Source organism: Aquila chrysaetos, chromosome 21, assembly GCF_900496995.4.
Source record: "Aquila chrysaetos chrysaetos chromosome 21, bAquChr1.4, whole genome shotgun sequence".
In the NCBI taxonomy this organism is placed as follows: Eukaryota; Metazoa; Chordata; class Aves; order Accipitriformes; family Accipitridae; genus Aquila; species Aquila chrysaetos.
In genome coordinates this window covers 15,079,444-15,102,940 of record NC_044024.1, presented here as the reverse complement: position 1 = coordinate 15,102,940, position 23,497 = coordinate 15,079,444, and the positions used below count along the sequence as shown (strand labels likewise).

The 23,497-nt window shown below is 39.3% G+C and overlaps 1 protein-coding gene across 3 annotated transcripts in view; it reads right to left on the bottom strand.

Moving 5' to 3' along the window:
• AFF2 (AF4/FMR2 family member 2) overlaps positions 1-23,497 on the bottom strand; it is a 350,925-nt gene that overhangs the window by 74,599 nt on the left and 252,829 nt on the right. For all 3 annotated transcript variants that reach the window (XM_029996601.2, XM_029996599.1, XM_029996600.2), the window contains exon 9: positions 11,091-11,128. In XM_029996601.2, coding sequence (XP_029852461.1) covers positions 11,091-11,128 — 38 coding nt within the window. The remainder of the gene's footprint in view (positions 1-11,090; positions 11,129-23,497) is intronic.

Here is a 23,497-nt window from a genome sequence, read left to right as displayed (position 1 = left end):
ATATTAAGACTAATTGTGAATTGCAGCAAGTGCTTCATTGTAAATGTGTGACCCAGAATTTACTTTTTTAAAACACTGCTTGTGCTGTTACACTACCTGGCACAATCCATACACATGGGAGGAGCTACACGGTAAGCTGCCAGGTGAATCTCAAATGTAGAGGTTATGTGACACAGGTGGACCTTCACAGAGTTCCTCCATTTTGGAAATCTTGTGGAGAAGGGGCACCGAAGAGAGAACTGAGATTGCAGCCCATTGGGAAGGATAGAGCTTCAAGCACTGGCACAGGTAGAAGATTCTCCAGGACACCAGATCTCTCCAGAAATATCCCTGACAGAACTGGCAGACACTTGACTTGCAGGCTTATGCTCACCACGATGCATGATCTGGGCTGTTTACTCTTTGAGTTTCTCCCCTCCCTTCCCTATACCCTGACCTCCAGGAGGGCCCACGCCTTCGTCCTCTGGTGGGCAAAGCACTTGGCTCCCTCCATCTGCCTGCACAGACGCCTCTCCGCTGCCCAGGGACAGGGGCTGAGGCAATGGAGAGAAGGTCAGTACCAGGATGGAGCCGTTCTGTGTCAGCGAAGCACATTAGTATTTAACAGCTGCCGTGCTGAAATATAGAGGGATCAATTAATATCTGAAGTCCAAATTCTCCTCTGATATAACTCCACTTACACAGAACTTGGCTTTAAATATCACAGTTTCGGTTTCAAATACGACTGAACAAATATTTTCTATTTACTTAGCACAACAATGACTTCAGCAAGCACCTGGGGTAAGTCCTGTAAAGAATGCTAATAACATCCCCAAATGCAGTACTAAAGCTTTCTTCCTGAGTACTCCTGAATGTTCTGGGGATTGCGCACCTAAATGTCTTTAGGAGAAATAAATAAATAATTTCTCTGTTTTCACTGTGGTAAGAATTTTTCCAGAGATCAGTATTTCAGAAGACTTTCCACAGCGCTCTTTCACTTGAAAGACAAATCTGATTCGACATGAAGTTCCATTACGAAGAAACTGTTACATGTGATGACACTGGTTATTGAAAATTGAAATGAAGTGAGAGGAAGCTAACACCAACCTGTATGAAATTCTGCCGTCTTTGAATGACACAGGGAACTCAATATATCTAATCATCAAAGTGAAGCCCATTGGGAACCGAACTACAGTTGTATTGCAGAAGGTTGCTATTTGATTGCTAGACCCAAAAGTGCTAAGCCATATGCCACTTATTTCTGTGTCTAAATAGCTTACTATGATTGATACCAAGGGTGGCTCTCCACAGTGAAAAAATCATGAAGACAACAGGAATTAGGAAGCAGAGTATACAGATTACTTTTTACGATCCTAATTTTTAACCCTGTCTGTTCCTGGAGCTTAATGCAATTTATTCTTTAATAAATTCACTCCACGCTCTTTTTTTGCGTGGCAGAACACTAGCTTTCGCATAGACCTTAGCTTGCAAGCTGCATTCAGTATTTTTTCTCTTACTACTGTTGGTGTGTGGCCAGACAAGCCTGATTATAAGGGCTCGGTGTTGGCCTTGAGTGTAAAAATCTTTCCTGCTTTCTTTAGAAAGAGTTTTTTCCACCGTCCTTGTGCCAATCTCCTTGATTTTTCTTCCTCACTCATCTGTCTCTCTGAATCAGCCTTTTCCCAGCGCTCCTCCAGCCCCCCCCCCCACTCAAAGTCGCTTCAAGGTCATCGGAGGGCCCTCGTACGCGGGCGCTCCACGTGTCCCTCCTCCCAGCTGGAGGCAAAATGCGCTCTGTTTACAATATGCTCAGTTTCCACTTGACAAGGCCTGGAAGCTGCAACATATATCTGAACTTAGGTCCCATAGTTAGAGAGAGCACAGCGCTGTCAAGATACGGCCCACTTCTACAATTAAAGAGCCAGCAAACTGGCAGGGTCTGATGGATGAGCCGATACTTGAACAGACATTACATCTGTAATGTGAGAGTTACGCGACTCAACACAGCCTCAACATACAACACAAAACAAAAATCAGCTCTGACGTTACAAGCACCCCTGCTCCAACTATGCTAATCTCTTCTTTCATCCATGATCTTTGCAAGTCACATAGCGTTACGGTAAAGTGTTCTGCACTTAAAGGAATATCTGCAGCTTCCCTGCCACTATTAATAAAAATATTTAATGCTCTTGTTAGGAGGCGCAATTTGATTACTGAACTGTTATCCAACAAATCCTGAAAACAATTCAAAGTAAATTTCCCTAATATGTCTATTTTTCTATCCTGCCAGAAGGATTGCTAATGAATTTGCTGCTTGAATGCACAGACAGATTGGGAACTATAACTGTGCTGGCCTGGGCAACATGGCACTGGCACCAAAAACCTATTTGTACCCATGCAAAGTTCTCTCTAGAGTATGTCTCTCATCCAGAGGTGATTTTCCAATAAAATCAGCCTCGATTATTGCAAGAGCAGGAGCAATCCCTGAGGGAGTATATCAGGCAATTCAATACTAGGAAATGTTGTACTAGGCAAAATTAACCTTGTAGCAGTGTTATTTCCTGAAACATTATCTAGCTTTTGCCTTTCTTTCATATTCATCGATCCTAAATGACTGGATTTTTTTTCTAATTCTCTCACTTAGCACAAGATCATTATTTCTTTGTACTTGTATTAAAAAAAAATAAATGCTTGAAAGACACCTGTTTTTCTTTTACTTCACTTACTCACCGCCAAAGTAAAGGACTGTTTGCTGTATGGCAGGCACTTTTTTTTGCGTATATAAAAGGAGGACCACCTTTCTTCTGCCCTATTTTCATGACCTCGCAAGGCAGAGAAAACCTACTAGATATATTACCATGAGGCCACAAGCGAGAAAGAGCAAGGAAACTTCATTCTCCCCTCTGACACCACGGTAAAATTAGGAGAAATGCCAACTAGTGGAGTTTTGCAGTCCAGAAGAGAGCAGACACAGGCCTACAGATTTCAAAGATCCTGCAGACAGCCTCAGTTAAATCCCACTGCCTGGTAGCTTTATCCACTGCCTCTTACCAGGCTCTTCAAGGCAGGTATTTTCATCTGGAGAGTGTCTAGCACATGCTAGAACCTAAATAAACCATACAGTCATATATGTACACTAACGCTACTTGCAGTTTTGTTCTGGTTATTTATCTTCCAGCAGCACAAAAATGGCCTAACAGTGAAATTCACGGGTATGAGATCTGAAGGCTGGTTCCTATGCTGGATTCAGCTAGCTGTACTGAAACCAGCAGAACAGGTACTCCTGTTTATACCAGGATCAGGCCTTTTCTTCAATTTTGTTAGCATTTGTTGCTTGGTTGCAATATCTTAATTGCTCAGAAGCACATTTTAAAAGCATTAATTTAAAAAAGATCACAGGTAGTTAGAAAACAACTGTTACTTAATACAATGCCCAAAGCAAACACTTAGAATAATTGTTTGAATAAATGCTAAGTAACTTTAAATTAAAAATAATAACCAGAAAGACAAATCTAAAATCTAAAATGATCAAAACCACAGCATGAGTGAGGAGAGAAGAACGGGTACTGCTTTGATCAACAGCAGACATATGCTGAAACTGCAAAAAAAAATATTGACCTTAACTTTTTTTTCTGTCAAAAGAAGGAATCAGACAAAAAAAGGTTTTGTTTGGCTCAAATTTTCACTTTTTCACAACTTTAAAAAATTGACCTAAATTTAATCTTGACAAGCTGTATCACAATGATGGCGTAAAAATGTTATTTTGAAAAATAACAAAAGTGATCCACTTAAAATGAAAATACTTATTTTTGTCCAGCTGCAAGACTCCTGGCAAATTTTACAGAAATGCATGATTAGCTTTGGTCAACTGGCATATACGTGTCTCTGTAAATAAAAATACACAAAAGAGAAGGTTTCTCTAGCTGTCAGAAGTTCTGTGATGGCTACTGAGCAACATGCCTGGCTTGGCAGCTGAGGGGTGCCTCGTGGCTGGATACAGCCAGCGGTGCTTGGTATTGATGATGCGTGCTCAGATTTGTAAGAGATTAGATGAATGAGGTCTCAGAGTCTGTTCATCTCATTGTCTTGTAAGCAAACACTGTGCACGACACAGGACGTGTGGTAATTTAACCATCTACTATAAATTATACAATCAAGTCAGAAGCATTTCACTATAAAAATGTATTGCGCCCATTTGAAAAATGTGTGCTCTCTCTAGGTACCTGTTGTGGTGGTGGCTGAAAACCTTAATAAAGCACAAACTATTTTATATTTCAGGACTTAGCCAATGTGACTCATTTGTACAGTTTTAAGTCCAAACAAACTGCTAGTCAACTAAATTATAACTTATTACCACAGGCTACAGACTTTTAATACATTCTGTGGTTGGAACAGGACTGATTTACTGTTTTGGGCCCTGCCAGTAGTTATCATGCATCATTTCCCTAGAAATAAAAATAGCCCTACTGTGGTTATCCTTTGGACTGATAAAAATATATCTAACAAGATGTGTCAGAGGAACAAATTCAGAAAATAAAGGTAAAATATTAAATAGACTTATTATTTTATGTCTAAAGTACTACATCTTCCAGCTGCCGTGATGACTTTGGACTAAAGCAAAAGGTACTGCAAAAAGGAAAAAAAGATCTAAAGGAGCAATTGAGCTCTGATAAAACCACATGGGGATAGCTGAATTGTCAGAGCTTTGCAAGAGTCAAAATTTACATAAAAATCAGTATTTAGGGATTAATGTGATATCATCAAAAAGGATTTAATATGTGCGTTTCTTTGCAAACAGTTTAAAAGCGGCAGTTCTATAATCCATTTCCAACACTAACCTTTAACTTGTAAGAGTAAAATAATCCTTCGCAACATTTCTAGAGTTCACATTCTGCTGAGGAAACTTAGCCCCCCTAAATAAAACTCACTGGAAACCAACAGTAGCATATGCGTATTGGTTTTCCTAGGGATACTCCAGGTGCCGACCCTGCTGTGAGTACTGCACGTCTGTACAGACTCTACCACGTGGCCCAACTTGCAGAATCAGTGGCATTTGGGGTTTGTGTGAATTTTTGGAGGGACTTTATTGCTGGTGCAATAAACTCATTCCATTGCCCAAACTCTGCACCTGAGCAGATGCCTAAGTGGACAGACTAGGAGGATCAGGGGCTAAAGAACATTGTCTATAATTGCCTGTAAGCAGGGTTTTTCCTGGATTTCTACTGGGGATTTGAGTGCTTTTGCATGTTAGACTTAAAGTATTAAAACATAAATATGAATGGATTTCTCTGAGAAATGAATATGGGCAGGCAGTTTAGGCACTGTGTTGTAATGGATTTTTAGAACTAATTGAATTGGTGCTGGCTGATTTAGTAGCTCACCAGAAATAGTCTGAGGAGAAACAACGGGAAGGAAGGTTTAGAAGCAGAGACTAACAGGTGGTAGTGTGGAAATTGCTTGGGAGTTTTACTGAGAATGAGAGTTATATAGCAGGTTTGGGCTTTTTGTTTCTTTAAAAGTGGTTGAAGTCCTTTAGCAAATGTCCTTTAGGTACACATACACAAATGTCCACAGGTACCTCTGGTTCATAGGTGCCTATGTATACATGTATGTACATATATATACAGATACATATATGTATATATGGCCATCCTCCCATACAATTATGCATGAATGGGAGGATTTTTCAACCTAGACATGACACACTTTTTTTCCGCTTTTTTTAAATACACGACAGGAGATACCCTGCAGTGGAAGAGCTGAGCATGCGTACCAACGGCACACCACCCCTTTCGTACCTCTATTGGTTACAAGTGACTGACTTGACTGGTTAAAAACAAACCAACCTTCAGACCTAGCCCACTGGCCTGCACTTTTGCCAGGGGGAGCAAAAGATCTGTTTATGGTTACTGCTATTACAGCATACATTAACTGACCCTCGGAGTCTGACCTGCTTGCCCTCCCACTTAGTGAGTCAATAAGAAAATCCTCTGGCTCTGCATGACTTGCTTAGAGATCAGACCTTCCATGCAGTATAAGGTCTATCCAGGCAGGGAAAAACAAGGTGCCACTCCAGCTGGTAAAACAAAGATATTTTTAAAGTGCAGTCAGTAGAAACAGTCACTCCTATTCCATGTATAATCAAGGATGAAAAGGCCACGAAAAATACCACTGCGCTTTGCAAATGAGAGGTCAATTGAAATGTCAAGATATCAAATGTTAATGGATTGCATTTCCAATGATGGTTGGGACAGAAAACCATACCAAGTCAAGTCAGATGCCCTTCTGAGGAGAAGATGAGTTTTATGGCAGGAAAAGACAATAAACACCAGAAGTCTTTCTGGTTAACAAACTTGTGGCTGATGGAAAACAAATATATTTTGATAATATAAAAAGCAGCGGGATTTTAACACAAGCTACAATCCCAAAACATATATCTGGAAGTCATTAAATCTCCAGCAAATTTAAGCATTTGCAGGTGTTTGGGGAAAACGCCATTGCTTTCTATTGAAGATTTTTAAAGGGACTATATAAGAAGAGAGTATAAAGGACACTCAAGGCAGGCAGTGTTTTCTTCCCTAAAGCAAGAAGTCAATTCCAATATTCTCACAGTTCTACAGCAGTTCATGGAATATATGGACCACTCTTAAAAGCATTCATTTTCCATTTTAAAAATCTAATTTCTCTCTTACAAAACTGCTGTATTTTGTAGTGTTGGATGACATCAGGTTTTAGACAAATCATTCTTTCACCTGCCCACATTTTCCCAAGGAATCTATTTGGCCATTTTCATGAAGGACTGCAATCTGAGGCATTTGTTTAGAGTGACGTTATATCCATTCCTTAGTCAGAAAGGCATTGCCATGCAAAGAACTCATCTCTTTAATATGGAAAACAGCAAAAAGAAACTAGTTACCTTCCTAACCACTGTCTCTGCCTGACTAGTAGACACACTGCCTTCCTCTCCCAATTGCAGAGAGACTTGCCTTGTGAACCACTAGCTCAGTGGTGGGCTCACACACGTAGAGGGAAACCAGCATTATTAGTGGCTTTCGAGTAGGAAGACTCCTTGGTCTATACGGCAGAGATATATAGTATCAGGAATGAAGAACAGTGAGTAATCATTTGCTCTTTTGTGTAAGAATAACTACTTACGTGGATTCCAGTGAATATATGAGGAAAAGGCTTTAAAACAAAAGGCAGTATTTTTTCATACACTATGGTGCTCAATGCCATCAGGATGTTGTGGGGACAAGAAGTATAAACAGATTTCAAAAGAGATTTTGCATGGAGGGCAAGTCCATTGATACTTCCTAAACACAGGACGTGCGGTTATGGAAGTGGAATAGCTGTGTGCAGGAAGGTGGGATGATGCTCCCCGTAGAGGATGCCTCTGTAATTGCTGTTCTTCCTCCCCCACCTTCTGCCACTGGCAGAGATAAAGCACTGGGTTGGTTGACCTTCACTCTACATTAATGTACAGGCTGCTAAGCCAAGTGTAGTCATCCAGGAGAGTGAGGGCTAACCCTGACTGTGCCTGGATCTGAGGGGATCCTGCAGCTCAACCCACTGATAAAAGATAACTGACGTGGTCCAAGTCAACATGAACATGACTCCTCTAAGCTCTGTGCTGATGTGGGCTCCATTGCTTACCCAAGTCTGGAAAAAAATCTGGGAAGAGTGACCATCAGTTTGGTTTCAGAGCAAAGCTGCTATTGAATTTTAATGATATCGCTGTTCTCCCCTTCTTCCATCAAACCACAGGGTATACAGAAGATTATTTCCTCTGGATGTGTCCTAATTCAAAACCATTTCTCATATAACAGCTCTTTAGAAATCGTAAACCCTCCACAGGGTAAACTCGTCTAAGTCATGTTACCTCTTTCAGACTCAGGGATAGGAACAGCATGATAAGGACCAGCAAGCAAGAAAGTATCTAGGACACTTTGCATCCAGGAAATCCCTTTTCTACTACAGACTCTCAATGTAAATATGGATAAGACCAATAGGAGAAAGCAAGTGCTCCTTATATGACAAGGGCAGGAGAGGATAAATAAGTTAAATGAATGGATTCTGTAGTTATGGGGGCCATGTTGATGCCAGATACAGACAGAAAAGGGTCTTATGTTTTTGGAAGAGTAACTGCACTATTTCCACACCCCCACACCCCCCCCCAAAAGGAAAAAAACCAATCAGTTCTGCAGACACAGAGACTCCTTAGCTATTTTCTGTGTGCTTATTTATAGTAATATTATGTCAGATGATGCTACCAATACATAAAGATGAGTTCCTATGGATGTGTTGTGTCTTGCAGTGCTACAAGCAACATGGAATTGAGACCAAGCCTTCTGAAGGAGCCAAATGCTACCTGCATCTATCTTAGCCATCAGGAAGCTCACACCAGTTAGTCTAAGCACCTATAGACATGTGCACATTAACAAACCAGCTGCTTGGCTGCTTTACTGAACTGTAGGAAGGAAACTTCCTTGTTTTTTTCCCTCCGTAAGTGTTAAGTGCTGGAGGGATTCAACAGAACAAAAAAGAACAGTAAACTTCCTCCCGAACATTAAACCAGCAACATTAATAAACTTAGCAATGAAAAGTAAATAGACCTTTTCTACAGAAGTCTTCATCATGTTATTAAACTAATATGTTAAATAGCGGCACTATTAGGTCCTGTCCGAGGACCCTACATAAACCATAGTCTTTAAACGGGAATGATTTCTGACTCCAGTTTTGGGACACAAGAACTATGTCAGCCCAATGTAAAAATAAGGAATTTTTTAATGCTAATTACAACTGCGAATATTTTATATATATATATATATATATATTTATATGTAAAAGAAAAAATATATTGTAACAGATGTCAAATGCAGTTAGATTCAACTCAACTTATTAGTGCATGGCTTTTAGCCAAAAGCAATTCACATTTGCAGAAGTGTACTATCACATATGTCTTAATAACAGAAATGTGTTTTTAAAAATGTATGTGATAAGTCACATATGGTAGAAGGAATCTGTACAGCTTTCAGCCCTTATGACAATGGAAGCTACTAACTTTATTTTGCATAGCTGAAGAACATTAAAATTCAAGTGAAATTCTCTTTGACATTTGAGAGCTACAAAAGCAACGACTAAAAGCTAGACAAGCCTGAGCTGTACTAAGTGTGGCTGTGACACTTATATAAATGCAATCCATATCTACTACTGCTATCTTAAAGACACTATTCTTACTTTTGCCCCAAGAGGTAATATTTTAGTATACAATCATAACTGTATACAGGTAGCTTAAATAGTTACATGTCACTGAAAAATACTAGGCAGATTTTTCAGCTGTTTTGTTATGCAGAGTGTAATTAATATGTATAATGGATTCCCTAGGGTACTAATTGAAGCCGCCACCATGAACATAGTCAAAGAGAAGTTAAACAACCAGTTGGGGGAAACATGACAGGGTGAAATATGCACACGTAGGTGGAAAGAGTGAGACTGTCCATCTGGCCTTCTTCCACTCCAAAATGTTACACTTACTCAAGTCCCATAAAGGAATGATTTAACCTAAATCACACACCCCCCCCCCCCGAAATCTTTCTGGTGGATTAACTGGGCATCAGTGTCACATACACACTGTTTAATGACTGCAAGGCTCAATATCTCTGTTTTATGCGGGTAAACTCAATTCAGTTGAGCCATTCCTGAGAATTTGACTCAAAATATTAAAAAAAAAAAAGGTGAACGAATCATAAACGATTATTCTGGAGCTGTTCCCCAGGACTCTCATCACCTTGCAACTTCTGGATCCTCTGTAATGTGAGGTGAAAACACAGCTCATTTCACACTCTCTATTAAACAACCACTGGCTAACAATGACTTTAATTCAGCTTGCACTGAATTTGAACTAGCCCTACAGGCAAGAAAGGTCCCTTGTCTTATTAGAAGTTTCATGTGCTATCAGGTCCCTGCTGGATCCTATTTCTAATTTTTATCAGATTGAATGAAACATAAAGAGAGAGTGATTTATGACTATCTTGCATCTTGCCTAATCACTCCAAGGAGTGTTCATACACATTTTGCGTTCACTTTATAAGGTGTAAATGACTATACATGATGGAAGCCAAGTGAGAAGTAGAACTGTATTCTTTTGTTATGTGTGCTAAAACACAATGATTTGTGAGTCCTGTCAGTGCATGTTCTTACAAATACAAAACCACTCCAGTCCAAAAGCCAGCATGATCAGCAAACTACTATAAAAATAAGAACATTTCCTCTGTCTGTAACAGGAATATACAGTTACTGGGACTTAGCTATAACTGCAATGATCACCTACTGAAGCTAAAAATATGTGTTTTATTGGTACATAAGAGCCCATTAAGACTGAAGTATTCATTATTTAAACAGAATCACTGATTGCTGGTAGCTTTAACTGAAAATGCCTTTTCTCAAAGAGCCAGGACATCTATATAGCAACTTTCTTAATTTAATGATATATGGTTGCGTGTTGCCGCTAGTGCCCTAAGATTTAAGAACTTCTCATAAAATGCCCTGGAAATTGCTCCCTGGTAGCTTGCTCATCGTTCACAGAGCCCTACTGTAAAGAGCAGAAACATACGTGAGTGTGTATGGTGTGAGAGAGACGCGCACACGGAGTGAGGAAGAGCTCTTAATCAACAGGATGGCAAAGCCTTGATACATAGGTGCAAAATATTCCCATGTGTCTAGAAATCATTTGGCACATTCCTAGTTATTTCTCCCCTGTCAGACCTTCTCAAGGATTGCAATTAAAAATCATAATCTTTTTAGCATGTACAAACCTCCCCAAGGCTAAAGCACTACGTATTGAGTATGATTGTGATATTATTTGGCAGCTATTCATAGACAACACATTAATTTATGGAAACTGGATGAAACTTGGGGAGTGCAATCATTAGGGACACATGTGAAATCGAAAGCTTTCCTCAATGATACTGACCTTTTTATAGCTATGATTAGAGGCAACTTGAATTCTATTATCTCTTTTGTTGCCCTTCTTACTGTCCTAGTCTTTTTAGCCATTGTATACAACAACTTCGTTAAACTTGCATTTTCAAACAGATATAAAAATAACTTACTTTACAGGAATGTTTCTCAACTTCGTCTTTTCAGCAGCCTGTAAACAGAAGAGGGGTGGGGGAAACAAACAATTACGCAACACAACAAAGTACAACCAAGCCGCAAGCAAACATCAACCCACAGATGCTCTTCAGCAGCGCACACCCAGGCAGCCTGCCACAACCGGGGCAGAGGGCCGCAGGAGCTGGACCCTTTCAGAGAGACAGTGCTACAGGTTTTAAATACTTTTGCCCCAGTTTGTGATATCAGTGCGGTTTGTTTATTTTTAATGGCCACGAGTGTTTAGGAACTGCTCATTCAGGGCAATTACTTCATTTCCCGCTCTGAGGTCTGGCCCCTTTGTCACAAGCTATCTGTCCATATCTGGAACAAGAACAACAGGAAAAAATAAAGGGAAGAACGGACTCCGTTTCCAAAACAGTTTTTATTCGCCAACGACAGAAAAGGGCAAGGGATGACCAAATGTTCAGATCAATTTCCTCTTGTGAAACCTTTGAGAAAACACACTCCAAATCATCTAAATGAGTAAATCTTTGGGCCTCTCGGCCTGCACCACCTCAGACATGGAGCCTGGTTCCAGTTTATTGCTGAACCCATTGATCTGTGTACAGTCCATTTATCATTCATGAAAAGAGCCAGTGATCTTCACAGTATATTAGAAGAAACAACTCAGATCATCTGTCAACGGCCCTCTTATTTCTGTTTCCCTCTCCACGGGGATTTCATCTCCTTCGATTCTTCTTGAATTAAAATGTTGCTAAGCAACACAGCTGGGGGCACCGATGGCAGAGCTGCGCCAGTCTATCACACTGGTTAAGCTGCTCGAGATTTTAGTGGAGATTTTTTTTTAATGCTTCTGTGGCATAATTATGTAATCTGAACCAACCTTGCATCCCCCCTCTGATTTTTTTCAGAATAGGTAAATAATGTTTTAACGCAAGAGGGCTTGAAATATCACCTTCAGATAAACTAGTGTTGTCGTATCATTTCAGAGAATTCCTCCTAGCGTTTGCGGAACCAGACTGTAATAGATTTAAATGTGGAAAGCGGTCAGATGGTTAGTGAGATTACAAGCATGGATAGCGGTGAAAGGCAGAATTAAGACAACTGATCCATAAACCTATTATAGTAAGGAAAGTTTTAGTGCTTAATTACCTTCAGAGATATTTTTATAAAGCCTACCAAAATTGAAGAGAAGGGTTTTGGTGAGGAATTTTAACCTCTGCTATGCTTAGAGATGGGAATAACACGGTTCCCACATAGGAACTGCTAGTATTAGTGGTCCTGAAAAATGCTCACATAAGCCCTTGAGGAATTAAATCCTTTATGAAAACCGACTAACTTTTGAAACCGCTGGGACCTGCACAACTGGGTTCCAAATTTTGCCAGAATGAGTTTTCTTTTGGACTCTACAATGGGGCTAGTTTTTCAATATACCTGCTGTTTTGGCACTTTTGCCTCCAGTCATAACAAAGATAAAAATCTGTGTTTAAATCCATGGAAATCCCTAATAATAAGTTTAAATTTGGGGAGAAAGAATTAGAGCTTGTGAGAGCTGAGATGGAGCAACAGCAATCCTCTGGGCTGGCTCCCAGCGTGCGAAGAAAAATGTGTTTGTTTCATTTGGATTGTATTTTCCATCTAAAGAATAAATCAATGAATGCATGATAGGAAACAATTATATTAATTGTACAGTAGGGTTGCTAAATAAAACACTTAAACCTCAGGAAATGCTAAACTTCAGATTGCACAAATAAGTGTTACAGACCCAAACCTAATTATGTCCTCTCAAACAAGCCTATGATGAAATGGGGTCCCTGCCTCATTAGTGAGATAATGTGAATCGTGCCTCTTTCCAATGATACTCTCCCAGATCTCCCTTTTTCAGCTGCCACGTGCAAATGCAGTCAGAAGCATGTTATTAAGAAATCTTTCTGAGTAATAAACTACATGTAACAACACACAAATGCTTCATTTAAAATGGATTAAAACGCCATCAAAAATGGCATTTCAGTCTCCCAAACCTCCCACTAAATGCCAAGCTTCAGTCCCATCCTGCAGGGAACTAAAAATATTTTTAAAGCTTATAAACAGCCTTCCACAATGGCAGAAGTTTTTTTGACTGTACAGTGATATTTTGCTTGACCCTTCTATATACCCAATAGCTGGACTACAACAATTCTGAGTTCAAGCATGTGAAACTTGCATCTAGATCAGGTTTTTTTCCCCCAAATCATTCAAAAATCACTACACAAAAGCTGGTATCAAAATACAGATAAAGAAAAGAAAACAGAAGAGTGGAGAGTGTCTAGGATCGCAAGTAAACAATAATAATGCAGTTGATTCTAATACAAAGTAAAGCAGAAGATATTCGGGAGAGCATGTGCATGATGGTGTGAGCTAAACTGTTTACATGAAAGATTAAAGAAGAAGGTGGTATTTCAGGGAGTGAGAACTGGCAATGTCAAAGTCATAGAATATTAAAGAGCAGAGTCTAAACTGAATGTCTGATTTTTGACTACTTAGCTACGTTGATGGCAACTGTTTACCCTGAAAGAAATGTGGTAACTTTAGGAAGAAAGAACTATAGATATATTTTATTTTCTTGAACCATGAACATGCTAGCACATATCTTTCCTTAGATTTCTACATGGAGAATTTCCACATTTTTTCCCCTTTGTTACTGGGAGAAGGCACTTTCCTAACTCTCAAGAAAAGGCACATGCTGGAGGGACAGTGTCCTTCATACACATGCTTACTCATACAGAGTTTTAAACAAATATTGCAAATGCTCAGGTTAATCTACGTGCCAGCCTAGTTTAATGTTGGATGATCAAGCAACTGGTCATTTCCTATTACAAAGGATTCAGTTTGCCTCTGAGTGGGGCCATGGTGATGTTAAACACAGCACAGAATATGTTGGGGATTCTGTCTGAGAAAGAAATGCAGGATCTGGCCTTCTGCTTTTATTTGTCTTGTAGGTGTTGCTCATTCATTTTTCAAAGCGTATTTGTTGTGATATCGTGAGCATGCCCAGTGGCAGAAGATAAAGGAAGGCAAAATCAAAGTGACATTGAGTAACTCTACACATTAGGCTTTGATGCAGAAACATATTGTTTGAAAATATTTGGTGTGCAGCAGGTCTGTCAATTAGAGCTAATTATTTTTCTCTGATCAGGAAGAATGCAATCTTGTTTTAGGCAGGTTTCTTTGAAATGTACGTCTTTTATATAACTTCATTATAGGAAAATACTTCTTCCAAATTACTTTTTTTCTGGGCTGCTTAGCTATTGACTCAAATTGTCTGTGTTGAGTAGTTCTATCTGCTTTGATAATTAACTTTTGATCATTACTGAATTTAGCAGCTCTAGTCAGATGTGTTCATAGCCATCCTCCTCAACTATTTCAGTGTTCATCGCCTTTAATCTTTGAACAAAATGATCTCATTGAGCCTCCATCAGCCTTGCTACTCAGTTAATAATTCCTGTTTCTCATCTTCATGCCTGAGTTTGATTTGTTTTAGACTTGATGCAAGCTTTTGATTATTAATTTAAGATATTTCAAAGACAAACATGTTTTAAGAGTTATTTTTTTACCTTATATTCCTAGGCCTTCACAAATAAGAAACTGGTTTTAACTCCACAATGATTCCTAAACTTCATGTATTAAAAGTACTATCTAGAAACAGAGCAGGTAGGAGGTCCCTAAACCATGATACATGTGCCCTGAGTGGGAGATGATGCTGCAAAAGAATGGAATTAAATTGGACTGGTATAATGTAATATTCAATGGGTGTTAGCAGAATTATGGGACCTTTGCTAATTTTGAGCTTGAAAACATGCATTAAAATAATTTAGGATGATTAGAAAATGGAAGCCAGAGTGAACTAGACAATCATTCCACTTTAATTTGTAATTTCCTTCTGATTTTTTTTTTTTACAATTATGGCCTTTCCGTAATTGTGCCTCTGCTTTCTAAGACCTTATTTCAATAGCTGACTCTAGTGTTGAATAAGAAGGAAGAACATGAAGAATACATGAAAAGCAGTAAGATACAGAGGATCATCCATCAGAGAGTATTTGCCCAGGGATGTTTTCCCATGACTTTTATAACTGTGAATGACTCCTACCTCTTATGTTGTGTTACACCTGATTTTGGTGCCAGTTGTTTTAGCATTAGTTCAAAAACCACCTGCACTGTGCTTTACTTGATCTGCAGGGTGGATATATCAATTACAGGACTGGCTTTTGGATAGAAAGAACCAGAGAAAGCACTCCAGTCAGTACAACTTTCCTACATCACAAAGACCTGAGGAGAATGAACTAACAAGAAGCTAGCTCAAAAATATCAAAGTAAAATAATTGGCACCTGCAGAAGGCAAATTAGATTTTTGGTCAAGTGTAACAGAGGAAGTGTCTGCTATCCAAAGAAAATATGTATTTTCCATTGCATAACTGAAAATCCAGGATTTTCAGGGAAAAGTATTTGATTTCAGAAAGTGAGATTAGGCAAAAAGTATTTTTTAAGAATGCCTCCTCACCCTCTTGATTCAGAAGCATTGATCAGCCACCTAAGGCGGCAATTGCTGAGCCTCAAAGAGTCTCTTAGGGTGAGACAGATGGCACTTCATGCCATCAAACATGTTGGCAGAAAGAAGGCCTTCATGCTTTAACTTCTTCTGTGAGCTGCTGCAAATCTAACTTAGGTTAATCTCCCAGTTTCTAACCAGCTCTGTATGCTTGGGTGAATAGCTAAGTGACTCAACACAAGTTTACAACCCACCATGCTGTTCTCCTGTCCTGTAGGTATAGAAGAGACTCCTTGGAGACCCAATTCAACAACCCAATAAAAACAAAGATATTTTCCACATTAGTTGAGTTATATGTATAGTTTTATATCTATCTATCTATCTTCGTAGATTATAATTTGTCTTGGAAGTTATATTATGCTCTTATTTATACAGAATGCCTTACCTATGATCCTGAGTAACGAACCAAAACACACTACTTATCGACTGCACTGTATTGTGCTCTTACCCTGTAATGATAAAGTTGGTGCTAACTATGACTTCCTGTGGAGGAGGAGAATGTAGTGTGCAGCAAACAAACCATCCAGAATTGTGCTGGAGATCAGAAAGCCCAAACCCAAGGGCTGAAGGATTAGTATGTGAAGATACATGCGTAAATATGTGTGTTGTGATCCTTTTTCTTCTTCTTCTTTACTTCATTGGTTACGCTCTCCTCTACCTGCCCCCTAATGTCAACAGAGGAGATTGTATTTCTTTCTTGCTAATTGCCTTTGACGTGAATTTGGCAACCTTGTATTTGAGATTCTGTGCGTGATGTTCCGGGTCAGTCTCACCTCGAGGACAAAAAGCCCAATGTTACTGTATCTAGGACCAAAAACAATGGAGAAGATTCTCTCCTCATCATGTTGTATTTTTAAAAAGTGAGTATTTTTTAAATACTCACTTCAGAAGCCAAACATGTGGGATGGATCAGCTAAGATCCATTTTTTTTAAATATCAAGTCACCAAGCATGGGGTATCTACAAATCACAACAGTTCATTGAACTCTTGCTGTGTATGAAGCACAGAGAACTTCTCATTATTGCTTTGAGCAATGCAGTAACGCTCATGGCTTCAGAGACAGATGCTAAAGAATACTTGAAATACTGGAAATTTAATTTCAATTCATGCAGTAGAGGCTGGGTAAAATGAAAAACAGAGTTTAAGTGACCAAATCTAAAACTGTCTGTGGGTTAGGAGTCATCTTCATCCTTGATGCAAGTGAACTGCTATTAATTGAGCAACAACACAGATATATTTGGGCTTCTGTCAGCATTTTTTCCAAATCCCTACATTTCCATCAGGCCAATGGTGGAAATCAAACTAAAGAAGTGTGCAATGAAAAACACGGCCACTTCCCATTCTTGAAGGACTATTCCATGTTTTTTAAAAAAATGGAGAAGAGCTACACACACTGAGTGCGCACTACCCTCTAAGGAGTGCTTGTTGCTTGTGTAGACATACCGGAGCTGGTTTTAAATTAGCTAGTGTGGGCGCTATGAACATTGTTGCTTTTGTTGCACAGGCTCCAGTTTATTCAGTGTCTTTGGTGAACCTGACAATACAAACTGTTACGGCTATCTGTCAATGAACAGGCTTCTTTTAAAGATAAGTCACATAACATGTATGCTTATTTTAGGACTTAGTACCAACCTTGACAGAAGAGGCTTGAAACAGTGCCTTCCTTCCCCAATTATTTTGATATATGCTGGATTTTTAAAAAAATGCTTTCGATGGGAAGTTGCTAATTGTACTAATTTTGACTCCTCCATCCAACAAAGGAGAAATTGTAATATGACCTTACAAATTCTACCTATTCTACTTCTGTAGTCCTACAAAACATTGTCAAGCTGTTTTACAAATGCTAATCAATATCTCATGAAGACTAGTAGATTTAAATGCTCTGACAATACCAATTGACTTGGTCATTGCAGAATTCTATGGCAGAGAACAGAACTCCTGACTAGAACTAGGCCTAATTTTTCATAAGAATTGTTTTATTGGGAAAACCTATATACAGCCCTGGTGACAGAAAAGGTTTGGAAAATTGTAGCTAATGGTCCATGTTTAAGAAAAAAATTCTAAATTGAAATTCTGCTTTGAAACATAATTTCCTAGCAAATCATTCATTACAAATGACCTAGGCTTAGTGGATGATAATCCTATTGTGAAAATATAAAACATCTAGCTAGAAATAAAACTCAGTATTTGTCATCATCTTATTTACTGATGATTTTTCTAAAATGTGTGTTTGGTTCAAGCCTCCAGATGGCTAGTAAATAAGAAAAAAATCCATTATTTGTTGGGTTTACTCCATAGCTGCATTTCAACATGTTAATCACATGATTAAAAATCTTGAGGAGGCAAAAGAAACAGAGAAAAGGTCAAGAAACATTTACAAGAGAAACAAAAAGTCTTCTCTAAACTTTCCTCAAGAAATAAGCAGCAAAAGACTAGATTCAAGGAATATCCTGTGACCTCGTTGTGCAGCTGCAGACAGTCTCCACAACCTGTGTATTCCTCAGTTTCCCAGTTCTAGCAGAAGGAGAGTAATTCTTTGTATCTCCATCCCTGAAACTTACCTGAACAGTGCTGATATTTTGAGGCCTTATAATGAGGAGTACTTAGCGTGCAGTGTCCGACTGTTACTTTTGCAATGTTCACACGAATTATAACTTGCTGCATCAAAATGGAAAGGAGGATAGGCAGACACCTCAGAAACAGCCCCTTGCACCCCTGCTCATTTGCAGTTTATGCCCTTTGATTTTCTTTTGTGGCAAAGGCCTTTATCTCATTCCCTTGGGAGTCCAACCTATCCTTAGTGTCTTCCCTATTCTAAATCAACGAATAGTTGCCTAGACTTGAGAAGCAAAAGGGCAGAGTCAAAGAGTACCAGCAGTGGCAGTGCTGGGAAGATGTGAATTGATGTTGCTATTGTTCATGCTGCCCATTTATTTCCTGTGCAGGACTAAAGACTTTAAGGATTTTAATTTATACTGAACATTACATCCATACCAAATGTTAAATCTATTACAAACAGGCAGCAGAGGTAACAGAGGTAAACACACATGAAATAACTCTTTGCTGACCTTGGTCTGGTTTAGTACATTGCTCAGATGACTTAGGCAATTACTAAATTGCACAGCTCCAAAAATTATACTTAAGAGTATTGCCATGAAATTGGTAATTTTGTAGGGCAGGCACGCTCTCTGTGAGAGCACCCTGCCCAAATCAATTGCACTGTCACACTGTGGTCCTGACCTGTCCCTACAAGCAGGCAGAAGGTCTGTTCTGGGAAGATTCATCCTGCCGGCACAGAATGGAGCACCTCCAACCCCAGCAAACCTTGCAGTGGCAGATGAATTCATCGTAAGAAAAATTAAGGTGTTTAGTTCTCATTACTGTTCTTCTGGAATACCTCCAGGGGAGATCAGCTTTCCCTTCTTCTCCCCTTATTCTGGCTGACAGAAGCTAATTACTGGATTTATCATGCCCTTTTCATCACATACTTTACGCTTGTTCTGGCCACCTATGAGTCCCTCCTTCAGACTTTTGCAACTCCCCCAGTCTCAAAGCCAGCACTAGCACTATCCTGGTGTAAAAAACTCCCAAGAATTTAGATTTTGAAGTTCACAGACGGTTGCTTGGGCTGTTACAAAAAAGCGACACTGCAGATGGCCAGTGTAAGAAAGCCAGACACTTTCTTTACCAAAATGCTTCAGAAGGCATTCATGATAAAAATCACACTCTCCTTTTGAGGAGAAAAGGGAGATAAATGTTTCCTATGTGGTCGGATTAGTGAGTGTTGAGCACTGAGATGGCCTGCAGATATCACTGACTTCAGATTTATTTTTATAGGACAGTATGGTCAAGTCTGGCTTTTCTCTTAACAACAACAATGTTGGTGTCAATCAATTATCTCACCTGCTGCTGCCTCTGCTTGGTGCCAAAACAATACAGGGCTTTTGCATAAGTGGCATACATAGCAAGGGGCCCTGGGGAAATACATTTTTCCTCCATGCTTATAATAAAGACTCCTTTAAAAAAATGTGTGCACAAGCATGCACGCAGAGTACATGACCTGTGCTGTGGACTGAAAGCTGCATCTCCCTCCTCCCTCCTACCCCCAAAAGGCTGGCAGATCTCCAGTGTCTGGTCCTTATGGCTGTACCATGGAACAACTGGCCTTTCCACCTCTATTTAATTAGTGACAGAGGCATTAGGTCTTTTTAAATCTTCTCCTTCAGGTGAATGATGTCTTATGGTATGGCTGACAGAGCCTGGCTGCTTCAGGCTGGTGGCATGAAACACTAAATTCAAGAGAAGCACCTGTTGAAGAGAGCGCTGAGGGGCTACAAAATGTCTGCTTACTTGTGGGGAAGTGAGGAGAGGACTTCTTGTAGCTGTATTTATCCATCTTTTCATTCTCCCTTTGTTAGGGCTGCCTGCCTGCCTGCCAGTATTTTCTTTTCCTATATTATTTTCTCTACTGTGGTGGAGGGTTTTTGAGACCAGTATGCCAGTGCGTACTAGGCAACCCATGGAAAAGGCAAGTCAGTGGGAGGGACGGGGCTCCTCCAGCTCTTGTGCTGGTCGGGGCAGCTGCTGCCCCAGCACCCAGGTAAGAGCATGCCTGCAACCTGCAGGGGCAAACCTATTGTTGGTGATCTGTAGTACTGTGCACTCTACAGCAACCATTTGTCCTGAGGGTTGTATTAATCCCCTTCTTCACTGATGGATGACCTCCACAATAACAACCTGTGTGGAAACAATTACATGAGATTCTGTGAATTTGAAGAAGTTAAAAGCTTTTGATAACACCGTGTATTTTAGTGGTGTGCCATGTTTTTCGCTCATAACTGCAGCAAGCTCAGCCCAGATCTCAGAGTCGTTACTGAAAGCTTCTGCTGATAATAAACAAATATATGATATGAACCTATGTCATTACCACGTGAATTACGACCTTAGACGTGTCAGCCATCAAATCTCTTATTACCAAAGATTTGTCTAACGGAAGCTGGAGTATTCATTTTACACAGTTGATGATATATGGTTGTTTCAACTAGTGTTGTGCAGAATAAAATAATTTGAATATCAATTAAAATGGACTGAGGTAGCAAGAAGAGATATATCTTCACAAAAGGATTTTTCATGGTTATAGACTGACAAGGTTGGAGAATGACTGTATTATCCTAATGGCTTCTTTTTTCATTAATGGCTTAATGAAAACATTTCCCTACAATTATAAAACATGACTGTAGATCTTAAACACTGGAATGTGGGTTCTTTATCAAAACACACGCTGCTGTGGCTACATCTGATGCTGCACCACTCTGGGATTTCAATGGAACCCAATGGCAGATAAACTGTTTACATTAAAAGACTCTATCAAAGTTATTTTGCACCTAGTTTCATCCTAATCCATCTGATTTTTCTATAGCTTTGACAAGATGACCTCTCTCACTGTGTGTGCAGTATTGATGTCATTACTGAAGAGCTGTTCTTCAGCCCTTCTGCTGATAACAAAGTAAATGGAAATGTAGAGAAACCTTGGGGAGGTAAACAGCTTGTTCAGGATCCAGCTAAAAACCAGGAAAAATTACAACAGGGAAGGATATCTACTCTTACAAGGAAAGTGGTCACTGTTCCACTTTAAAATCTGTTTACATGATAAGATGAAGGCATATTGTGACTTAGAATTTCATAAATTTTTAAAAAATTTAACCTGAGTAAAGGCTTTGGAAGCTCAGTATGCATCATAAGAATTCAAAGCTCAGCCTATGGCTGATCACCTTTTTAGACTCAGCTACGAAGTCAAACATTTTGTATGTAATTACCTAATACTAACCTAGCAAAAAAGAATTATGTTTGCGTAAAATACGAATGATAGAGCAGAGCCGTGGATTATATGCATGTCTTGTGTTTGTACGGTTATCAGAGAAGTGGCAATAAAGTGGCAATCATTAAGGGAAGGAGAAAAAAAATCAAATAGAAAAGAAAAACATCTTATTGATTTGTTCTGCCCAAACCACTGTATACATAAAATACTGAAAACGGAGCAGGTCTGTAACTGGTATCAAAGTTTCTTTGGTTCAAAAACACACAGAACACTAGCAATGTGCTTTAAATTAAGAACGCATTTCAAAGGTTAACAGGACTATTCCTTAGGCAGAACAACAAAGAGGAGCTGGTTAAAGAAAATTGGGTACACTGCAGCTACTTAAAATACTGTATCCAGGCACAACTCATTTGGATGCCTTTGAGCTCAAAGCTAATTTGAATTATACAGAGGTGCTTTAAAGAACAAAAATACTAACCTGTGTTTTATCTAAGCTCCTTTAGCTGAACCAAGCTACTAATTAAAAAACTTCACTACTCTTCCTAATTTCTGATGTATTTTTTTAAGAGTAATAAAGCCATCTAAAAGCTCTGTCCTTCCTCACAGACGAGTATTAACATTAGCATCTCTGAAATGCCTTGTCATCTAATGCTTTTACTAATAATATGTCTGTCATCTGTCTTGACTGTATCTCTCATAGGCAATCTAAAAATATTGTGCAGTAGGACTTCAGAATGCAATACCGATGCATATGCCAACGTTCCTCTCAGTGACAATACTACAAGAATTTACAGTCCAGGCAATGCTTAAATGTAACAATCTCTCTCAAATAATACATTAAACAAATGCCTACCTGGTATTATAAATATGTGACATAAAAATCTATTGGGATGGTCAGTGTGCATATTAAAAACCATTCAAGTAGGTAAAATTGTGGATAACTTAAAACTTTAAAGACAGCAATTTTAATAAAACTGTCAATACAATTTTCTTTGTAAAAACATTTGACACTGATTATGCTGCTTATATTGAAAGAGAAACACAAGGTCTATATCTTTAGATCTTTTATTGAACTGTGAGCACAGCATCAATAACTGCTTCTCAGCTGTAAATGAAAATTGATTCCAGATCTAACCCGTCGTTTTCTGTGTGTCTTTAATCCCAAATCACCCGGAATGAGACATAAGAATCAGCACTTCGTCTATGGGACAAAGCATGTGTCATATGGCCAGCTCCAAAGTGTCTACACTGAAAATACTGTGGGGTGTGTTTCATGTGTTAGATGTAGGCAGTAACTGTGGTCTCTCCAAGCAAGGCCCAAAACCCTTTACAGATCTGAAGTCTGCAGGCACCTGCAATGAACATCTCATTGGACCTCCTGCATGTCACAGCCCAAAGAAATTCACTTGACAACTTCTGCATCGAGCCCACAGCTGCCAGAAGCCTAAAAGGAGAGGGAAACCACAAGGTTTCCATGCAATTTGCAGCAGTTTGGCACTAATAGTTTGGATTTCCAGTCAGCTCTGACTTGCTGAAGCCTCTTAAGCCCTCTCTGGGGTGAAATTAAAGTGTATAGCCTCGTTTCAGGAATATTTTTCTTGGTGATACATTGCTAGGCCATCATTATGCATGCCTTAACCAAAAAAGACCTAACACTTATGTTAAGGAGGGTTCTCCAGATCATGTTTATAACTCTTACGAACAATTTCCAGTCATTCAAAGTCCTGTTTGAAAAGTGAATGCTGAAAGTAGGCAGCACGTTCAGTAACAGCCTTGCTAATATTATGTACAGAATACATACCTTCCACTGACTTCAACCTGGTAGTTCTCATCCTATCCAGAAATCAGGCTCAACCTCTTAATTATATGACTGACCGGAGCTATCATGTGTGTTGGGTGTTTCCTCAGAAGTGGGGAGAAAAGGAAGGAGCTGTTTAACACCTGACAGAGCACAAGGTCCATGGACCCCTAAATAAATGCAATACAGATCAGAAATAAGT